This window comes from Phoenix dactylifera, unplaced genomic scaffold, assembly GCF_009389715.1.
Source record: "Phoenix dactylifera cultivar Barhee BC4 unplaced genomic scaffold, palm_55x_up_171113_PBpolish2nd_filt_p 000345F, whole genome shotgun sequence".
In the NCBI taxonomy this organism is placed as follows: domain Eukaryota; kingdom Viridiplantae; phylum Streptophyta; class Magnoliopsida; order Arecales; family Arecaceae; genus Phoenix; species Phoenix dactylifera.
This window is the reverse complement of record NW_024067804.1, coordinates 503,953-523,015: the sequence shown is the minus strand read 5'-3', so window position 1 is coordinate 523,015 and position 19,063 is coordinate 503,953. Positions and strand designations below refer to the sequence as shown.

The window sequence follows — 19,063 nt, the reverse complement described above, 5'->3', positions numbered from 1 at the left end:
AATGCCGGCCAGTATCCAGAACAGAAATCCATCTCACATCTACATACTAAACGGCACCTCGCGGGAATTCTACATCCGCGGAAAGCCATACTGCACCTCGCGGGGTCTTACTATGCCCGGCGGCAAGCAGAATATAAGTCGTAGGACCGGCCGATCCTACGCCTAGGGCCGTGTCCCCCCTAGGAAGGGACTGGGCTCCGCCCACCCAGAAGGCTACTATGTGCACAAAGGCCGATGTTCAACCCCCATCGACTATAGGTGTCCTGCAGATATTGCCAAGCCATGCATAAATGCCATAATGCACCCTCCCAATACTCTACTAAAAAGGAGCATAATTAAGACTACCACTCACTCGACTCCGACCCAATCATAAACTAACATTAGGGTTGGGAGTGAGGGGTCAAGGGTGTGCAATGCAACTCAATATACCACTGAAAAGGCTCTACAAATCTTTGAAATGGAGGAAATGAAATCAATTTACAAAAGAAGTTATTTCACAATTTGGAACCAATTTAATTACTCATAAAAGAGTATAATCAAGCTACGACTCACAAGTCTTTAAAATAGAGGAAATGAAATCAATTTACAAAAGAAATCATTTCACAATTCGGAATCAATTTGATTACTCATCAACCCCTCGTAATTCCTCTCAATGTTCCCTCAAATGCATGTATAGAATAATCAAGCATGGAGAATCAAGATTATAGAGGAATCTACTACAATATCAATCAATATGCTCAAGTAGAATCAATTCACACTTGGCGACATTCATGAAAATGAATTAAGGATGCTCATGGTGCAAAGTACATGACTCCCACTCACCTGCCAATCCGGCACGGCCTCGATACGCCTCTAGAATTCTACAGCAGGCAGTGGGGAACTTCTTCCTCTCGTTCCCTAGCTTCTTGCCCAACTGTGACATGCATTTACCATACATTTAGTCTTGTATCAAGGTCATAATCTACGTGCCAATTATAATATAGGGAACTTTAATTGATTCAACTCCCCCGTTCCCTAAATCTTTTCTTTTCTTTCTCTTTTTCTTTTTCTATTAATTAACTCATCATTTATGTGTATTAGGGACTCCCTTGCATGAGTACAAGGTCTCCCTTAGCCTAATCTAGGCTTAATACCCTATTATGGCATGAAATCCCTTATTTTTCCACCCGGATGAACAGTAACCCGAACTGACAGTGGGTTACTTCATCCCGGTTTTGATCCACTTCCAGGACTCCAAATTTGATGAAATTTTTTACCTAACATTCTACACTCATAGAGGATTCCAAAGAGATAACATGCATCATCATCGGAGTCCGTTTGACCCCCTAAATAATTCGCCGAAGTTGGGACTTCGACACAGTTTTTCCGTAGTGCCGGAAAAATTTGTTAAAATCCGATTCTTCCTCTTTTAACCACCTCTACAACCCTTATCCGACCCCTCTAGACTATATCCACCCTTTGTATAGCCTAATGTCATCAAAAGACTAGATAGGGACGGATATTTACCTTTTTCTTCTTGTGAAACTTGAGTCCTTGCGTAGAAGGGAAGGAGATCTACACTTTTTCCTTCAGCTGGCAGCGCAACCGGAGCTTCCTTGCACCTCGAATCCCCTCCCTCTTTCTTCTTCTTCTTCTTCTTTTTTCTTCTTCTTCTCTTTTTCCCTCTCTCTGTGTTTCCACGCCTGAGACCTCCTCTCCCTCTCTGTCTCAATTCCCTCTTCTCAGCCAACCCACCGCCAGACAACCCCCATTTAAGTCAAATCAAAGCACTATTCACCTTTGTTTAATATTATTAAATTCCCATTTTGCCCCTAACACTTCAACATATCTACAACTATGCCATTATCTTTTGATTCCTTCCAATTTTACCCCTCATATCAATTTTAAATGACTATTCTATCCTTTTTTATATAAAAAAAAAAAAAATATTTTGGGGTTATTACACCTGCCATGTCTGAGTCCACAGAGCCCTGTAACCGGATCTCAGAACCTGCATAGCACAATGACATGTGCTCAGTGCCTCTCAGATACCTTAGTATCCATTTGACCGCGCGCCAATGCTCCAAGCTTGGGCAGCTCATAAAGCGACTCACAACTCCCACTGCTTGAGCAATGTCTGGTCTCGTACACACCATAGCGTACATCAAGCTCCCCACCACCGATGCATACGGGATTTTTGACATATTGAGCTCCTCCACCCGCATCTTCGGACTTTGCCCTTTTGAAAGCTTAAAGTGGGCACCCAGCGGTGTGCCAACAGGTTTGGCACCCTCCATGCAGAATCTCCTGAGTACTCGGCTGATGTACTCCGCCTGAGATAGTCTGAGGATATGTTTAGACCTATCTCTGCTGATCCGCATCCCAAGAATCTGTTTCGCTGCTCCTAGATCCTTCATTGCAAATTTTCTTGACAGCTTCAGCTTCAATTTTGCAATCTCATGCATGCTAGCTCCTGCAACTAACATGTCATCAACATACAATAGCAAGATAATGTAAGATGTACCGAAGTCCCGGAAGTAGCAACAGTGATCCTCCTGACATCTCCTGTATCCTATCTCAAGCATGTAACTATCGAACTTGAGATACCATTGTATGGGTGCCTGTTTCAAACCATAGAGGCTTTTCTTTAATTTGCAGACTAAGTCACCCGTGCCAGCTGCAATGTATCCCTCCGGCTGCTGCATATATATCTCCTCATCGAGATCTCCGTGGAGAAAGGCCGTCTTCACATCAAGCTGCTCTAAGTGAAGATCCTCTACTGCCACCAGGCTCAGCACCGCTCGAATAGAACTCATCTTGACTACAGGAGAAAAAATCTCTATGAAGTCGATACCTGCTCTCTGCTGAAATCCTTTTACAACCAGCCTGGCCTTGTACCGCTTTTTCCCACCCTGCTCTTCCTTCAGCCTGTAAACCCATTTGTTTGACAGTGCTTTCTTCCCCTTGGACAGATCCACCAAATCCCACGTTTGATTCTGCTCCAATGACTTCATCTCATCATCCATGGCCAACTCCCACTCCTTCCTGGTATCAACCTCCAATGCCTCCGTGAAGCATTCAGGTTCGCCATTATCTGTGAGCAGCAAATAACTAAGAGTCCCATCATACCTTTGAGGAGGCTTCCCATGAGTACTACGAGTGGACCTTCTTAGTTGTGGAGGGGGTGCCAATGCTTCAGGTTCTTGCTCTGACTGAGTCTTATGACCAGAATTTGTAGACTCCTCTTCAGGATCCACAAAACACGGCTCAACAGGTTTTGTTTCTGATTCATAGCTCTGCTGCATTTTCTCATTGAATACCACATCATTACTACGAATGATCTTCCTGTGTTCGGGATCCCAAAGCCGGTACCCAAACAGTTGACCTCCGTATCCAACGAAAATGCACTTTCTTGATTTGGCGTCTAGTTTGCTTCTTTGACTGGAATCAACATGGACATAGCTAGTACAACCGAATACTCGTAAGTGCGCCAAATCAATCTTCTTCGCTGTCCATGCTTCCTCAGGAATCCCAAATTCAAGTTTCTTTGATGGCCCTCTGTTGATCAAGTAGGCAGCAGTGTTAACTGCTTCCGCCCAAAACTGCTGTGGCAATCCAGCATGTATCCTCATGCTCTTGGCACGCTCATTAATTGTTCTGTTCATCCTTTCAGCAACTCCATTTTGTTGTGGTGTCCCTGGAACTGTCCTCTGCCTGACGATCCCAGCATCTGCACAGTAGTCCTCAAACTCCCTGCTACAATACTCACCACCGTTGTCCGATCTCAGGCATTTCAACCTCTTTCCTATCTCGAGTTCTACCATCGCCTGCCATCTCTTGAAGACCCCAAATACCTCTGACTTGTGCTTCAAGAAGAACACCCAAAGCTTCCTAGTAGCATCATCAATAAAAGTAACATAGTACTGAGATCCACCAATGGAAGAAACTGGTGCAGGCCCCCACACGTTCGTGTGCACGAGATCTAGCTTTTCTTGCTTCCGAGGTTTACCTTCTTTGTTGAATGAAACACGCTTCTGCTTTCCGAGAACACAATCCTCACAGAAGTCCATCTCAACACTCCTGAGACCCTGCAGCTTTCCCAACTGGTGCATCACCTCCAGTCCCTGATAACTCATGTGCCCAAGTCTACAATGCCATAACTTGGCGTCCACATCTGCTGCAGCAACTCCAATAGAGTTCTCCGTGCCGTTGGCGACATAAAGTGTCCCAACCTTCTTGCCACTAGCCACCCTCAACGAACCCTTGGATATCTTCCACTGATCAGCTGTGAAAGTAGTCTTGTACCCCTGGCTCGCCAACTGTCCAACAGAAATCAGATTCCTCTGCAGTTGAGGCACGTGCCGTACGTCCTCAAGCTCAAGTGAAGATCCAAAAATCAACTTCACTTCCGCGCTTCCCCTTCCTTGTATGGTGCAAGGCTCTCCATCCCCTAGGTAGACATTGCCGAAGTCTCCATTCTCATATCCTCCAAGAAGCTTCCGTTGGGATGTAGCATGGAAAGACGCGCTCGAGTCTATCACCCAAGACTCGTCACCGGTAGATAAAGATAGAACGAGGGCATCCATGTCACCGTCTTCAGCAAGATTTGCCAGATCCTTGCTGACTCCTTCGGTGTAGTCGCCTTGCTTTCCTTTAGGAGATTTGCAGTCCCTCCTAAAGTGCCCTGTCTTCCCGCAGTTCCAGCACTTCACTCCCTTGTTCTGAGGTGCTCGAGACCTGCTGGATCTCGACTTCGAGTCGCTTCGAAATCGACCGTCCTTCTTTTGTCTTCCCCGGTCAGAGGTGTTTAGTACACTTCCAGACGACTCCATAGCTCCAGAAGATTTTCTTCTTGCTTCCTCACTCAGAAGTACTCCCACAATGTCATCAAAGATCAACTTCTCCGTCGCCGAAGAGTTGCTCACCGCCATCACCAGGCCCTCCCAGCTATCAGACAATCCGGAGAGGATTAGCAATGCCCGAATCTCATCGTCAAAACTAATCTCCACTGACTCCAACTGGGCCGTGAGTCCATTGAATTCGTTGAGGTATTCTGCTATGCTGCCGCCATTTTTCATACGAAGATTAAACAACCTCTTCATGAGAAATACCTTGTTTGATGCTGAGGGTTTCTCGTACATCCGCGACAATGTTGCCATCAACTCCATTGTCGTCTTCTCGTTTTTGATGTTGAATGCCACTTGGGATGCAAGTGACAATCTAATGGTGCCGAGCGTCTTCCGATCGAGGACCTCCCAGTCTTCATCGGACATCTTCTCTGGTTTCTTCGCTCTACCTCCAAGAGGTAAATAGAGATCCTTCTGGTAAAGGTAATCCTCTATTTGCATCTTCCAAAATCCGAAGTTCGTGCCATTGAACTTCTCAATTCGCAACTTTCCTTTATCCGCCATCACAAAATACCAATAGCTCTGATACCACTTGTCGTCAGCGCCCGCGCCGGAACCCACTCACACCGGCACTGCCACCGACGTCGGACAAGCAAAGAGAGAAACGAATGGATAAGCACTCTCTCGCTCCCTCGACACCGGACTCAAGGATCACCACTTCGCTTCCGCTGCGAAGGGCAAAAGATTATCCCTGGTATCAGTAGGGTAAAACACTTGAGCACCGCAGCAGATTATCAAAGATCAAAGAAAGAAGAAGGAAGAAAATAGCAAAGCAAACACAAAGATGTAACGAGGTTCGGCTACAAGTAGCCTACGTCCTCCACCGCTCCAAATCTCAACTAGGATGAACAGATTACAGAGATAGCACACACCAGAACGATCACAAGCGATCGATCTACAAGAGATTCACACAGAATTCCCTTTGCACAAGAAGTAGGATCCCAATCCTCTTCTTCTCTAGAACCCTAGCCTCACAAACAAGAGTCTCTCTCAAATATACGGCAATCTCTCATACCCTAGGGCTCTTATGAGTCCTATATATAGTCTCAAGACCTTCAGATGATCATAGTCGTCGAAACGCCACCAAAAACACCAAAGAAAACTCGTCCGTATGATTTCCTGCGAGCTCGAGTCGACTCGACTTTAGTTTGAGTCGACTCGAGCACGTCTGGACAACTTTCAGTATAACTGGCACGATCTCGGGTCGACTCGACTGTGGCTCGAGTCGACTCGACGATGCTTCGAGTCGACTCGACTGTAGCTCGAGTCGACTCTGACAGTCCAGACAGAAACATGGTTTTTCGGCTTTTCTCCTCCCGGGTCGACTCGACAGACCTCGAGTCGACTCGACTGTTCCCGAGTCGACTCAACTGTAGCTCGAGTCGACTCTGACAGTCCGCTAGACAGAACTATACAGAATTGATTCTCATTCAATTCTCTTCATCACCAATGGTCTCCACATACCCCAATAGAGATATCTCCGTGAGGAGCCCCAAAAGAGGGTAAAACCTCGGAGAATCGGATCTAGATCTTGACACCAAATAAAAGATTAATGTAGGATTAATACCTTTTATGATGGATGAAACTTGTGGATCTGATCCTCGACTTCGCAGCCACGCACACGAATGGCCTCTACGAGAAGTTTACGCGAAGTTCCTGAAGAGATCCAATCCTGCGGAAGTACTAGATTGCGCAGAATTTTTTGAGGCTGAAATTTGATCTTCCCAACGCTATCAACTTTTGAACCGCCTTCTTGGAAGAACTTGGAGAAAAGGTTTGGAGGGATTGAAGAGAACTTAGATCTGATCTAAAGACTCTTATCAGGGACCCCTAACACTAATGGCACGATGGACTTAGAGGAGGAAGAAATCGGCTAGATTGAATGCATAATTTTTCCATGCATGAACTAGGGTTCCTCTCTTTTCTTTTCCCTTTTTTCTTTTTCTTTTTCTCTCTTTTTTCCTTGAATTCGACCACCAGCTGATGGAGGTCCTTTTAATGTTGCTATCCCCTCTAACTTCATGCTAACCATCCCATATTTGTGGAGGATTTTGTGGGGTTTTGAATTTTGAATTCAAAATTCAAGTTCATGTGCCATTACATGATGAAGCTTGATCTAATCTAAACCATTCATCATGTTGCCGCTTCCCTCTTTCAATTTCAAAATTCCCATGCCCCCAATCAGATTAGAGGGTCACGTGGTTATTTTGTGGTGATTAAATTCGAAATTCAACCTTAATTAGAAGTGAGATAAAGATAAGGATGACATATGTCATGAAGAGAGAGAATTTGATCTTATCCAATTCTTTTCATGAATTTATCTCTCCATTTCGACCCATCTAATGATGAAAGAGGTCCCTGATATTGCCAAGTGTCCCATGGCACCATTAAATAAATTAAATTAATTTTTAATCATATTAAAAATCAATTTATGGCGCCTTGCATAGATATGTGACAAGTGGATTTCAAGATCCTAACAGTTTCAGATTAAACCCATTTAATTTAATTAAATCCTAACAATTAGAATGATCCAATTACCATGGGTTGAACCTAATCCAATTAGGTCAATCTCTAGTTAAGTACAAATTTAATCTAATTTAATTTGGTCAACCTAAGTCCTCTTGATTCAGACCTAATCCAATCAGATCAAAATCCTGATTGAGCCCAGAATTGAATCTAATTTAATTTGGCTCATCCTTAGTCTAATTACTCAATCCAATTGAGTTCATTAGCAATCTAATTACTAATTAATCCTCCGATAATTACTTTAATTATTTTATAAGATAATTTGTCAATCGAATTGACCAAATTACCCCTGAATGATTCTTAATTATTTATCAGCCTTCTTGATCAATCAGGAATCTTCTATGCGTGTGACCTCATAGGTTCGAACCTAAGCCGGTAGTATAGGAACGACTTCCTATACTAATCGATGTGACCATCTAACAATAGTACCCGACATCCGGATAGGCCGAATATATGCGAAACAAATATTCTGGAACCCTGAATTATGGTTACTGTATAATTCAATCCCTTTGACTCCTAATGCCAGGATGACTTAGAGCTCATTGTCAACCCTATAATTAGTACATCCATTATGTGATTAACTTTAGATATCTCGTGACTCCTCACTGGGATTACCCTGACCAAGGTTTTGCTAAATTAATTACAAGACATTATCTCCTGTTTTTAGAAGGGGTCAATTCCATCTCGACTCATAACTGACTACGCAAGTACTTGACTGCACCCAGTGACCTTCCGTCACTGAATTAGAAATTCAGGTAATCCGGTACCAAAGTACAATGAGTTGCTTGCTAGTCACAGGTTGCGGTCTCAGGTCAGAGGGCCAAACTTATACCCATATCCACTCGGAACATCTCTTGACAGTAAAGCGTTACGAAATTGGTCACGTTCAGTGAAATGTACTCCTACACTTCACCTGTATGGCATACCGGTATCTCTATACTCCTTGGTTAAGAGGACAACCAACGTATATGTCACACAACGACCTAATCTCGATAATGCTGTCGTCCTTGTAACAACATATCATTTGGTCGCGAACTTGTTTAAAGACTCGAAGATAAATCCTCCTTTATCATTAATAAGTCCTAAGGACTTCATCATATAAGAGTCCATTTGAAGATGTAAAATGATGAATAATGCCAAAAAATACTTTATTGATTTGTCAATTCATTTACAAAATTTAATCATCAACATGCCGACGATTGACATTTAGGATACAATTCCCAACAGGAACGACTTCCTACACTAATCGATGTGACCATCTAGCAATGGTACCTAACGTTTGGATAGGTCGAATATATGCGAAGCAAACATTCTGGAACCCTAAACTATGGTTACTATATAATTCAATCCCTTTGACTCCTAATGCCAGGATGACTTAGAGCTCACTGTCAACCCTATAATTAGTACATCCATTATGTGATTAACTTTAGATATCCCGTGACTCCTCACTGAAATTATTCTGGCCAAGGTTTTGCTAAATTCATCACAAGACATTATCTCCTATTTCCAGGAGGGGTCAATTTCATCCCGACTCATAACTGACTACGCAAGTACTTGACTGCATCCAATGACCTTCCGTCACTGAATTAGAAATTCAGGTAGTCCGGTACCAAAGTACAATTGCTAGTCACAGGTTGCGGTCTCAGGTTAGAGGGCCAAACTTATACCTATATCCACTCGGAACATTTTTTGACAGTAGAGCGTTTCGGAATTGGTCACATTCAGTGAAATGTACTCCTACACTTCACCTGTGTGGTATACCAGTGTCTCCACACTGCTTGGTTAAGAGGACAACCAACGTATATGTCACACAATGACCTATCTCGATAATGCTGTCGTCCTTGTAACAACATATCATTTGGTCGCGAACTAGTTTAAGGACTCGAAGATAAATCCTCCTTTATCATTAATAAGTCTTAAGGACTTCATCATATAAGAGTTCATTTGAAGATGTAAAATGATGAATAATGCCAAAAAAAAAGACTTTATTGATTTGTCAATTCATTTACAAAATTCAATCATCAACATACTGACGATTGACATTTAGGATACAATTCGCAACACTTTTCACCTTTTCCTCACGGTACTACTTTACTATCGGTCACTTAGGAGTATTTAGCCTTGCAATGTGGTCCTTGCTAATTCACACGGGATTCCACATGCCCCATGCTGCTCAAGTCAGAGCGTAAGCTAGTGATGCTTTGGGCAACTGGACTTTCGCCATCTAGGGTGCAACATTCCATCTTGGGAAAAATATACCAATACGAAATAGTAAAGAATAAAGATAAACACTCAAATCTTTGGAAGAGAAAAGAAAAAGTATAATAGAAAGGATGACAAATTTTGCACATATCAATGTTAATATCAAAATTTAAATTTAAATTGTTAAAACAGTTTCTCAAATTATGGATCTTTGTTATGCGGCTGAAAAGTTACTGTCAACAAACTTATTTTAACAAAGTCATCTCCTTAAAGGTTTTCAAGCAATAAAAGGCGAGGCCTTGCACAAACACGCAGAGGTTTCATCATCAAGAGGCTATTTTTCTCCTCTGAGAGGTCGATATTGGACTTCCCCGGTGGCAAACCCCAATCAAATGCCTGGAGAAGCCTAGCCAATAGCATAACAGTCATCGCACTCCCTAGCGGCGCCCCCATGCACGATCGACGTCCAATACTGAACGAGATGAACCGGAGTTCCGGCTCAGCAAGGTCCACCTCGACCGGCCCATCCGTCATATGCCGGTCTGGATCGAATCGGAGCGGGTCATCCCAAACCTTGGGGTTCCGACCAAGCCCGACCCGGCTCAGCAGAATTCGGCTTCCTTTGGGGATGAAGTAGCCGGCGACGGTGGCGTCTTCGATTGGTTCATGGGGGAGGTTGAAGGGTGAAACCGGGTGGAGGCGGAGGACTTCACGAGCACACGCCTTGATGTAAGGAAGTTGGGCGATGTCAGACTCTTGGACCAGTCGATCCTTCCCGACCACCCGGTCCAACTCGTCCATGGCTTTTTGGAGGAGCCTGGGTTGGTTCAGAAGCTCGGCCAGACCCCATTCCGCAACGTTGGATGGGTTGTCTACAGATGCAAACAACAACTCCTGCAGAGGTTAAACTCAGTGATGTTACATCCAAACTAAAATCGAGATTTTAACAAAATCAAGTGGTGAAATGGAGTTCCAGTGATTGAATTGGTGTCATGTGTACATAACATGCATGCTTGCTCGGTTCTTCCTTGTCCGGAGTTGATCTTTCATTCACTCAAGTTAGTTCCATACATTTACTCATTCAGGTGCTCCCTCTCTCTCTCTTTCTCTATCTATCTATCTATCTATCTATCTATCTATCTCTCTCTCCCTCTCCTTTGCCATGTGTACATGCCGGTGCGTGCACACGTCTTAACCTGAATGAGATGTTACAAACCGGGTCCAAATTAACAAGCCCTGCAGACCAGAACTGATGAGTGAACATGAATTTAACATGATTTATTTTTAGTGCCAAAGTCTACAGATCAAGCAGAAGTAATTAACTACGTTCTAGTCAAGACTAAAGGTAGCTACATGACGGAATTCGTTAGCAAACAGTGTTATTTGCAAAAAAAAAAAAAAAAAACAGTGTTATTTGCACGCTAAAAAGCTGCACCATGAGCTGACCGAAACCTTGGAGTACAGGGTATGATTGTTTAGGACCTTACCGAGATTTGAGCCTTGATCTCCTCGGCTGTGAGTAAAGGACGCCCTTCATTATCCTTCAGTGTGATCAGAATATCAAGGAGGTCTTTCACTTCCCTCTTCTTCCCTCCGACCTCTGTCTCCTTTCCACCCCTCCACCTCTCCATCCTCTCCTCGATTATAGGATCATGAAACTTATATATCAGACTCATGGCCTCCTTCATCATCTTCTCATGCCCGCCCACGTCCAGCCACCTCAAGGATGGCATGAAATCCGGTGCATACAAGGCAAAGATCAACGATAACACCGTGAATACGGTCTCCATGTACTCAACCTCCTCCTTGCCAGGCCCTCCATATTCGCCACCCTCCCCAAAATGCCTCACTCCAAAAACCATCCTTCTTACAACGTTGCCACAGTAGTATCGTGCCACGGGCCTGAGGGCTATCGTAGCCACACCCGCCTTGCACAAGTTGTATACGTACTTGACAACGTGATCGGCCTCCTCATTACGTGCACTTGATTGCCAGCGGAGCCTCGACAGACTGACAAGCTCGGATGCCACAACTCTCCTCATCTTCTTCCATTGCTCGCCCCACGGAGCGACGCCGACGGAGACGAACCCCCGGCCCAAGTGCCCGGAGGACATGGTGAGGGGCCGGGATGCAAAGGTCGCGTCGTGCTTCCTGAGGAACTCGAGGCCGAGATCGGGGGAGTTGACGACAACTACATGCACGCCACCAAGCCGGATGCAGATAATATCCTTGCCTTCTGCGACGCCCAGGATCCATCGGAAGGGGGGCTTGTGGCGGAGCATTGTGGGGAGGCTGCCCACGATCGGCCAAGGGGCCGGGCCGGGAGGTAGGCGCCGCCCCTTGGGAGGCGCGGCACGATCCCAAGCTCGGCGACGTAAAAAGAAGAATGAGAGGGAGGCGACGAAGAGTAGGGCGAGGATGGGGAGAATAGAGACGGCAGGCGGAGCCGGCATAGCCATGACTGATGAGTCGAGGAGGGTGGTGAATGCCATAGTTGCACCTGCAGTAGATAGTTTGAATATATATATATTAAAAAGGCTTCTCTCCTATTGAGAAACAAATCTTTGTCCTCATTACTTGTCACTTTAGCTCGTTGAGTGATTTGATTATGTCAATATTCTCAAATATCTTAATCATTATCTGCTGATTGAATATAATACTTACAACTATTTTTAATATAAAATAATAATATTATTATTATTAAACTTTCGACATATAGGGTGGTCAAAACTTTCCTCTTGTAAGGTCCTTAGATCTATGAATTCCACCCTAGATCTAAGTATAAAAAGAGATATATAAGAAATCTGGTCAATTTCTTAGAGGAATTCAGCCCCCCTCCTCCCCCCGGGGACTGCCGCCACCTTGAAAAGAAGAATCTAATAAATAAATTGTCTAAAATAAATAAAGAAATCTAAAACTTAATTAGAATGGTAAGCTAATAAATCTAAAATACATAAAAATTTAATAATTAAAGAAGCATTGAATAGAAAAATAATTACCTTCTCCCTCTTGCAAAATTAAAAAAAGATCCTCCCTTGTAAGGAAAAAAAAGGTGAATAATTTGTTAACATCAATATTTGCAAAAATCTTAAATCATTAACTATTTATTATATTATTAACTTCTATTTTTAGTAAAATAACAATAATAAAATTTATAACCCTTGTATAGTATAGATAAACCTTGTACAACCATTGAAAATCATTTATCATTGCTAACTATTATTCTATGAATATATATTCATGATATACAATTATTGTGATCCTTAAAATGGCCAAAAAATATTGTTGTATAAGTATAGAAAATTTAGAACAATTACTAGTGATTCTTGTATAAGTACATATAGATTCATTATTATATAATTGCTAAAATACATGTATGATTATAAGAGGCCCAGTATAGCCACAAATTACAATAAACAAACTTTAAAAATAATAAAGAATATTAATAGATCTTGTGCAAGAATGGATAGATCATGTACAATCACTAAAATTCATGCACTAACACTAATAATTATTGTATAGGCATGAATATGTACATAAGTTTATAAGGGACCATATAGTTCACAAAATATCAAAATACAAGTTACAAAAACTAAAAAAAAAAAACTATAGACCTCATATAATTATGTATAGACCTTGTACACTTTCTAAAGATCATGTATTGCCACTAATTGTTACTGTAGATATATTAAAATATACACCTCCATAGGAAATCCTATTATGGCTACAAGAATATCATAATAAAAGTTAAGAAAACTAATAACGAGGATTAAAAACATTGTACAAAGATGTATAGATCCTATGCAACTATTAAAGTAATATGACACTGATTATTACTATAAAAATATTATAAATATAAGTAGGATCATAATAAATCGTGAATTGCATAATGTCATAGTATAAATCTAAAAAACTTAGAGCAAATAATTGGCCTTGCATAATTAAGCTTGATAGACCTTGTGCAACCACTAGAAAGTAAGTGTTATTGTATAAATATTGAAAGTAGATGTATGGTTATATGTAAAATATTATAGCACAAGCTAAAAACATATAGTTGACATGTCATTTGGGATCACCTTAATTTTTCTATTCTTAGGAATAAATAAATAGAAAGCTCATATATGTTTTTAAATTTTTAAATATAAAAAATATTTGATATTACTAATTATTTTAAAAATATAATTATGGTGGTGGTGGCTATTATAAATTAGCTGCAAAGGTAACGAAAATAGTGGCCCTGTTACTAGTGGGGGGAGAGAACGCTCTAGTAGAGGCTACAATATAGTGGCGGCGAAGGCGGTGGAAACAATAGTGGTTTTGGTCATAAGACATGATAGAGGTATGGTAGAGAAGGTGTGGTGGCGAAGGCAATGGTAATAATAGTTACAATGTGGTAGAAGAGACGACAATAGTGGTAGCAGCTGCAGTGGTGGTGCAATGAAGATGATAACACTGGTCGCAACGACGATTTGGTGGAAGCATAAAAATTTCTAGACCCACAATTACTATGCTGGTAGTTTAATAACCATCAATCATGTGTATAATGCGCTCATTCTTGCTTACGATATTTATTTTATTATGCTGTGTATCTAGATGAATATTTGGGATTCACATAAGTAGCTCCCTATAGCATTACTCCTAAGAGATAAAGTAGAAAACCATTGTCAAGATTTTAAATTATTTTATTTTGAGAAAAATAATTATTAATAAAAATTGGTTGTCCTAACTTCTTATATGAGGATATTAAAAATTTTGGGCTTCCACTTGTTTCTTTGCTTTTTTTCTTTTTTTTCCATTTAAGTCTCTCTAGGAATACCTTTCTATATCCCATCCTTCCTCTCAAGCTTGTATCTCCAAAATCCAAGTTGGTGTGCCCTACTAGTCTCTCTATGGTCCCATAAATATATTAGTAGGCAATTAAACATAGTAGATCATTTTCCCTAGCCATACACTCCACATCAAAACAATTGATTGATATGATCTTAATAAATAATGGGTGATTTAACTTGATAGAGTTGGATGAGATGAAAATTGCTAGAAACACTTGCATGTCATATTGCTTTTCTCTCTTTTGATCTCTTTCATTTTGTGTTTTTTTTTAATCTGGGTTCCTCTTCGATTATGCCTTTTCTTATCCTTTTCAATAATATTCAAGGTGGTTTCTTGTCAAGAACTGTCATTTTCCAAAGCATTGCATGATCAATACACTTTGTACTTCAATTAAAAAGAACAAATTCTACAATTCTCTATACATATAAGCGTAACAAGTAATCCAAGCCTAGAGAAATGCATATTGTTGATGGTTAACACCAATAAATCAAAAGTCATCGGAACTTACACGATTGAAAAAAATCACATAAAAACTAATAAATTCAAACTCAAAAGCGAAACAAATAGAAAATGTTATTTTATACCTCTTGTGCAGGATAGACGACACTAATGCCCCCAAAATAAAACAAGTTTCCAACTTTTTCTAGCTCTCTCCAAATGCAGCATGAGCACGTGGAAAGTGAGAATTTGATAGGTTACTTCAGTTGCCAGTATAAAAGTTTAGACAAGATAAAAGATGTAGAAAATAGTGGAGAAATAGTAGAATATATATGGTGAAGATGGTGGAGTAAGAAATTGAAAAGAAGGCAAAATAGTCTCAAAATATGATATGCTATGTTATATATTAGCACCTCAATTGAGGATCTATTTATACAATTTAGTCCATATAACTTCCGGCCAAGCTTTTCTAACGAACTTATCCAATGGCTAGTACAATGACACTCTTCCTAACTCATCATAGTTTTCAATAAATGAAGGATAAGATGATGCATTGATCACACTCCTCTTAGCTCGAGCTTATATAGTGGCTAGTACAATAACACTCCTCTTAACTCTATTGATTATTAGTAAATAAAGAAAATATTTGAAAAATGACACTCCTCTTAACTCTTGCAATTTTTAATAATTGAAAGGCATTTATAGCTTATCTAGAACAATAATACTCCTCTTAACTCATACAATAAATAAAAAAAAAATTACATGTGTACCTTTGTAAATATTTGAATTTATGTGAACATCCTTGCAAATTTACTATTTGTATATGTGTACCCTTATAAATTATTCTTTCTACGTGTATACCTTTTATAAAAAATCTAAAGTTATATGTATACTCTCATAAATTTTGCACTTGCATGTATACCTTCTTTTACCAATATATCGATATAAACTATTTCTATATATGTATGCATATCCTTATAAATTATTTATTTTGTATGTATATCCTTAATTTTATGAAGGTAGGCATGCAAATGAAAATAATTTATAATGGTATACATGCAAATTCACTAGATGGAGAGGGGAAGGGGAGTGGTAATTAATATGAGATGCTATGTTCGATATTGAGCACCTTAAATGAGGGTCCATTTACAAAATTTGTCATGTAACTCATAGCCAAGCTTTTCCAATGGGCTTATCCAATGGCTAGCACAATTACAATCCCCCTAATTCTTATAGTTATTAATAAACAAAGAAAAGGCTAACACAATGATCATACTCCTCTTAACTCGGGCCTATACAGTGGATAGCACAATAATACTCCTCTTAACTCAAGTGATTATTAGTAAATGAAGAAAAAATTTCTAGATCCACAATTACTATGCTGGCAATTTAATAACTATCAATCATGTATATAATGTGTTAATTCTTGCTTACCATACTTATCCTGCAATGCAATGTATCTAGATGAACATTTGGGGTTCACATAAGTAGCTCCCTATAGCATGACTCCTAAGAAATTAGGTAGAAAACCATTGTCAAGATTTTAAATTATTTTATTTTGAGAAAAATAATTATTAATAAAAATCAGTCGTCCTAATTTCATATATGAGGATATTTGAAATTTTGGGCTTCCACTACTTTCTTTTCTTTTTTTTCTTTTTTCCATTTAAATCTCTTCAGGAATACCTTTCTATATCCCATCCTTCCTCTCAAGCTTGTGTCTCCAAAATCCAAATTGGTGTACCTTACTAGGCTCTCTATGGTCCCATAAATATAATAGTAGGCAATTAAACATAGTATATTATTTTTCCTAGCCATGCACTCCACATCAACACAATTGATTGATATGATCTTAATAAATAATGGATGACTTAACTTGACAGAGTTAGATAAGATGAAAATTAATGTTAGAAACACTTGCATGTAATATTGCTTTTCTCTCTTTTGATCTCTTTCATTTTGTTTTTTTTAATGCGGGTTTCTCTTTGGTTATGCTTTTTCTTCTCCTTTTCAATAATATTCAAAGTGTTTTCTTGTCAAGAACCATCATTTTCCAGTGCCTTGCATGATCAATACACTTTGTACTTCAATTAAAAAGAACAAATTCTACAAATTTTTATACATATGAGCGTAACAAATAATTCAAGCCTAGAGAAATGCATATTGTTGATGGTAAATACTAATAAATCAAAAGTAATCAGAAACTTATGTGACTGAAAAAATCATATAAAAACTAATAAATTCAAACTCGAAAGTAAAACAAATGGGGAATGTTATTTTATACCTCTCGTGCAGGATAGATGACACTAATGCTCCCAAAATAAAACAAGTTTCTGGCTTTTTCTAGATCTCTCCAAATGCGGCATGAGCATGTCGAAAGTGAAGATTTGATGGATTGCTTCAGTTGCCAAGTATAAAAGTTTAGAAAAAGTAAAAGATGGGAAAAATAGTGGAGAAATAGTAGAATATATATGGAAAGATGTTAGAGTAAGAAATAGAAGAGATGGTAAAGTAGTCTCAAAATATGATATGCTATGTTCTATATTGAGCACCTCAACTGGGGATCTATTTATAGCATTTAGTCCATGTAACTTTTAGCAAAGCTTTTCCAACGAGCTTATCCAATGGCTAGCACAATGACACTCTTTCTAACTCATCATAGTTTTCAATAAATGAAGGATAAGCTGACGCATTGATCACACTTCTCTTAGCTCGGGCTTATATAGTGGCTAGTACAATAACACTCCTCTTAACTCTATTGATTATTAGTAAATAAAGAAAATATTTGAAAAATGACACTCCTCTTAACTCTTGCGGTTTTTAATAATTGAAAAGCATTTATAGCTTATCCAGCACAATAACACTATTCGTAACTCATATAATAAATAATAGGATTTTTTTTCATGTGTACCCTTGTAAATATTTAAATTTTTTTGAATGTCCTTGCAAATTTACTATTTGTATGCATACCCTTATAAACTATTCTTTCTACATGTATACCTTTTATAAAAATCTAAAATTATATGTCTATTCTCATAACTTTTGTACTTGCATGTATACCTTTATATAAGTTGTATCTTTTTCCAATATGCCAAAATATAAACTATTTCTATATATATATGCATGCATATTTTTATAAATTATTTCTTTTGTATGTATATCCTTAGTTTTATAAACATAGACATGCAAATGGAAATAATTTATAATGGCATACATACAAATAGTAAATTTGCTAGAGGGTGGGGTGGGTGTAATTAATATAAGATTCTATGTTTGATATTGAGCACCTGAACAGAGGGTCCATTTATAGAATTTGTCATGTAACTTGTAGCTAAGCTTTTCCAACGGGCTTATCCAATGGCTAGCACAATTGCAGCCCCCTGATTCTTATGGTTATTAATAAATAAAGGAAAGGCTAACACAATGATCACACTCCTCTTAACTCGGGCCTATACAGTGGCTAGCACGATAATACTTCTCTTAACTCGAGTGATTATTAGTAGATAAAGGGAAGATTTGAGAAATGACACTCATCTTAACTCTTAAAGTATTAATAATGAAAGGGTATGTATATAGTTTGGTCAAAATACTCTAGCTTATCCAATGGCTAGCTCAGTGGCACTCCTCTTAGCACCTGCAATAATTAATAGTATTCTTTTACATGCATACTATTGTGAACATTTGAAAATATATGAATATCCTGAAAATTTACTATTTTCATATATATATATATATATATATATATATATATATATATATATATATATATATATATATATATATATATATATATATCCTTATAATTTTTTTCTTTTTATGTATATAACCTTGAAAATTATTATTATTTATATATCCTTATAAATTATTTATTTGTAGAACCTTAACGTAGTATAGGTAGATGTGCGAAAAATATAATTTACATAGTATACATACAAATAGTAAATTTGCTAGGCGTGCGTGCGTGTGTGTATAATGTTTAATGTAGAACGAGCAAATAAATAATTTATAAGGATATGCATGTAATTATTGATATTTATATGGTTATACATATAAAAATAATAATTTATAAGGTATGCACACAAATAGTTAATTTACGAGAGTATAGACAATTTTAAATACTTGTAAGCAAGGTTCGCCATATCGGTACCGGTAGGCATACCAGTCGCCTACCGGACCAGTAT

At 39.0% G+C, this 19,063-nt stretch overlaps 1 protein-coding gene across 1 annotated transcript; it reads right to left on the bottom strand.

The window, feature by feature from the left end:
* Positions 1–9,881: 9,881 nt before the first annotated feature.
* Positions 9,882–12,106, bottom strand: LOC120105701 (tyrosine N-monooxygenase-like). The gene is made up of 2 exons (XM_039118393.1): positions 11,102–12,106; positions 9,882–10,508 (listed from the first exon to the last, which is right to left on the bottom strand). Exons 1-2 carry the CDS (start codon positions 12,104–12,106, stop codon positions 9,882–9,884), a joined length of 1,632 nt encoding a protein of 543 aa, XP_038974321.1.
* Positions 12,107–19,063: the final 6,957 nt, after the last annotated feature.

Bases quoted from the DNA above. Each gene is read 5' to 3' on its own strand.
- LOC120105701 (XM_039118393.1), bottom strand. From the start codon at position 12,106: ATGGCATTCACCACCCTCCTCGACTCATCAGTCATGGCTATGCCGGCT. The intron at 10,509-11,101 runs GTAAGGTCCTAA...TAACCTCTGCAG, and splicing joins AGATCAAGGCTCAAATCTCG to GAGTTGTTGTTTGCATCTGT.